Source organism: Penaeus monodon, chromosome 34 (assembly GCF_015228065.2).
Source record: "Penaeus monodon isolate SGIC_2016 chromosome 34, NSTDA_Pmon_1, whole genome shotgun sequence".
Taxonomy (NCBI): domain Eukaryota; kingdom Metazoa; phylum Arthropoda; class Malacostraca; order Decapoda; family Penaeidae; genus Penaeus; species Penaeus monodon.
The window spans coordinates 6,165,571-6,167,181 of NC_051419.1; the positions used below are offsets into that span (position 1 = coordinate 6,165,571).

The 1,611-nt window shown below is 34.0% G+C and overlaps 1 protein-coding gene across 1 annotated transcript in view; it reads right to left on the bottom strand.

Annotated features, from left to right (window-relative positions):
- Window positions 1–1,611, bottom strand: part of LOC119594544 (sec1 family domain-containing protein 1-like) — a 13,709-nt gene that overhangs the window by 5,209 nt on the left and 6,889 nt on the right. The window contains exons 4-7 of the mRNA XM_037943575.1: window positions 1,352–1,565; window positions 873–960; window positions 501–590; window positions 233–383 (exon numbers count right to left, since the gene is read on the bottom strand). Of these exons, the coding sequence (XP_037799503.1) occupies window positions 233–383; window positions 501–590; window positions 873–960; window positions 1,352–1,565 (543 nt within the window). The remainder of the gene's footprint in view (window positions 1–232; window positions 384–500; window positions 591–872; window positions 961–1,351; window positions 1,566–1,611) is intronic.

Consider the following 1,611-nt stretch of genomic DNA (forward strand, 5'->3'; position numbering starts at 1 on the left):
TTTAAACTATAATATTATATCAAGGAGAATCACAGTTTCATTCAACATTCCTCAGTCAACCTTTAAAAAAATTTTCCACTTTATATAAAAACTTGATTCCCTTCCAGTTTTATCAACATAACACTACCACATAAACACTTGCTTCTATCAATAGTTTCAAAATTCTTCTATGTATTATGAAGTTCCAAAAGAGTTTATCAGATCAGCATCATCATTTGTAGTATAAACTGACCTTAACTGTCCAGCTGCAAATGAATCTGTGGAGAGACCAGTGAAAAAGGAATTCCTCGTGTCGCGTAAATTTTCTCGCAACTTCTTGTCCAGCCTTTCTGCAACACTTTCTGCCGCGTTGCCCCTTTGGCACCTAATGATTGGAACTTGACCTGCATAAGGGGAAGCAAATCATCTTTAATTCCTTTGCTCAAGATATTGTGGAAATAAATAACTCATATTTCATAATTCAGGAATAAAAAGAACAGTGACACACTCCCTCCTCCTACCTAGGTTGACAAACACTGAGAAGAGGCTGTCCACAATCGAGTCCATGATGTGATCAATGTCTGAATCCTTAACATCACCACGATTAATAGCTGCGAGATAGAGAAAATAAAGATAATATATTTCTTTGCCATTGCTGATACTGAATTTTATTTCATTCACATGTTATTCACTATGATGCAAATTACCAATGAAAGTACCCTTCACAAGGGCAAAAATAATGATTTGTAATCAATGACTATCATACATGATAATAAAGAGGCTGTTAAACATATAACATAGTTATTGAAATTTATTTACTAAAATAAATAATAAATAAGTGCCCACTTCATGAGTCTTTTGAGCCCAAAAGTATGAGAGCATCTATCACTTACCATAATATGAGAGAGCATCAGAACCCTGGTGTTTCAGTGTGAACATATCATCCTCTAAACTGATGAAATTGACATACTGGTCAAATACCTGCAAGAGAAATGTACGAGGATTTCATTACCATTATGTGGATATTGAAGTATTTGTAAAAAGATCTATTAAGAAGATTATGACGAGTCATGCACAGTACCTTGAAATTTACTTGTATGTTATACCAAAATATTGCAGCAAAACCAGAATTTTTATTCTGCATAGAAATCCTTGAAAGCTTGAAAGCTGTGAATTGCATGAAAAATGTATTTATTCATTTTTTAAATATATTCACTCTGGCAGATATGCTTTAAGCATTCACAATCACACCATTTTTTTCTTCTATTACAGTAGCTTTCCAGAAAACAAACTTTCACACACATATCAAGTTACATATGACAATGGAATACAATACCTATTCATAGATAACAATAGTCATCAAATTACTTACTTTCTTAATATTGCTTTGACACCCAGCCTGCAGAGCAGCAAGGGCCAAGTCTTCCATTTTTTGACGACTGATTGGAGATATAAAGTTGAGGTAATAAGAGGAATATAAGCCATCAGAGAAGTCCTGTCCGATACGGATCAAGTTTTCTTCTGTTGGTTGGCAAAAGTATATTGCTGGGACATCCGGCACTTCTCCTCTTTCACTATGCAGAAGCCTGTGAATTATTTAGTTATGAGTGTAATTCTTTCCAATTAATTTAC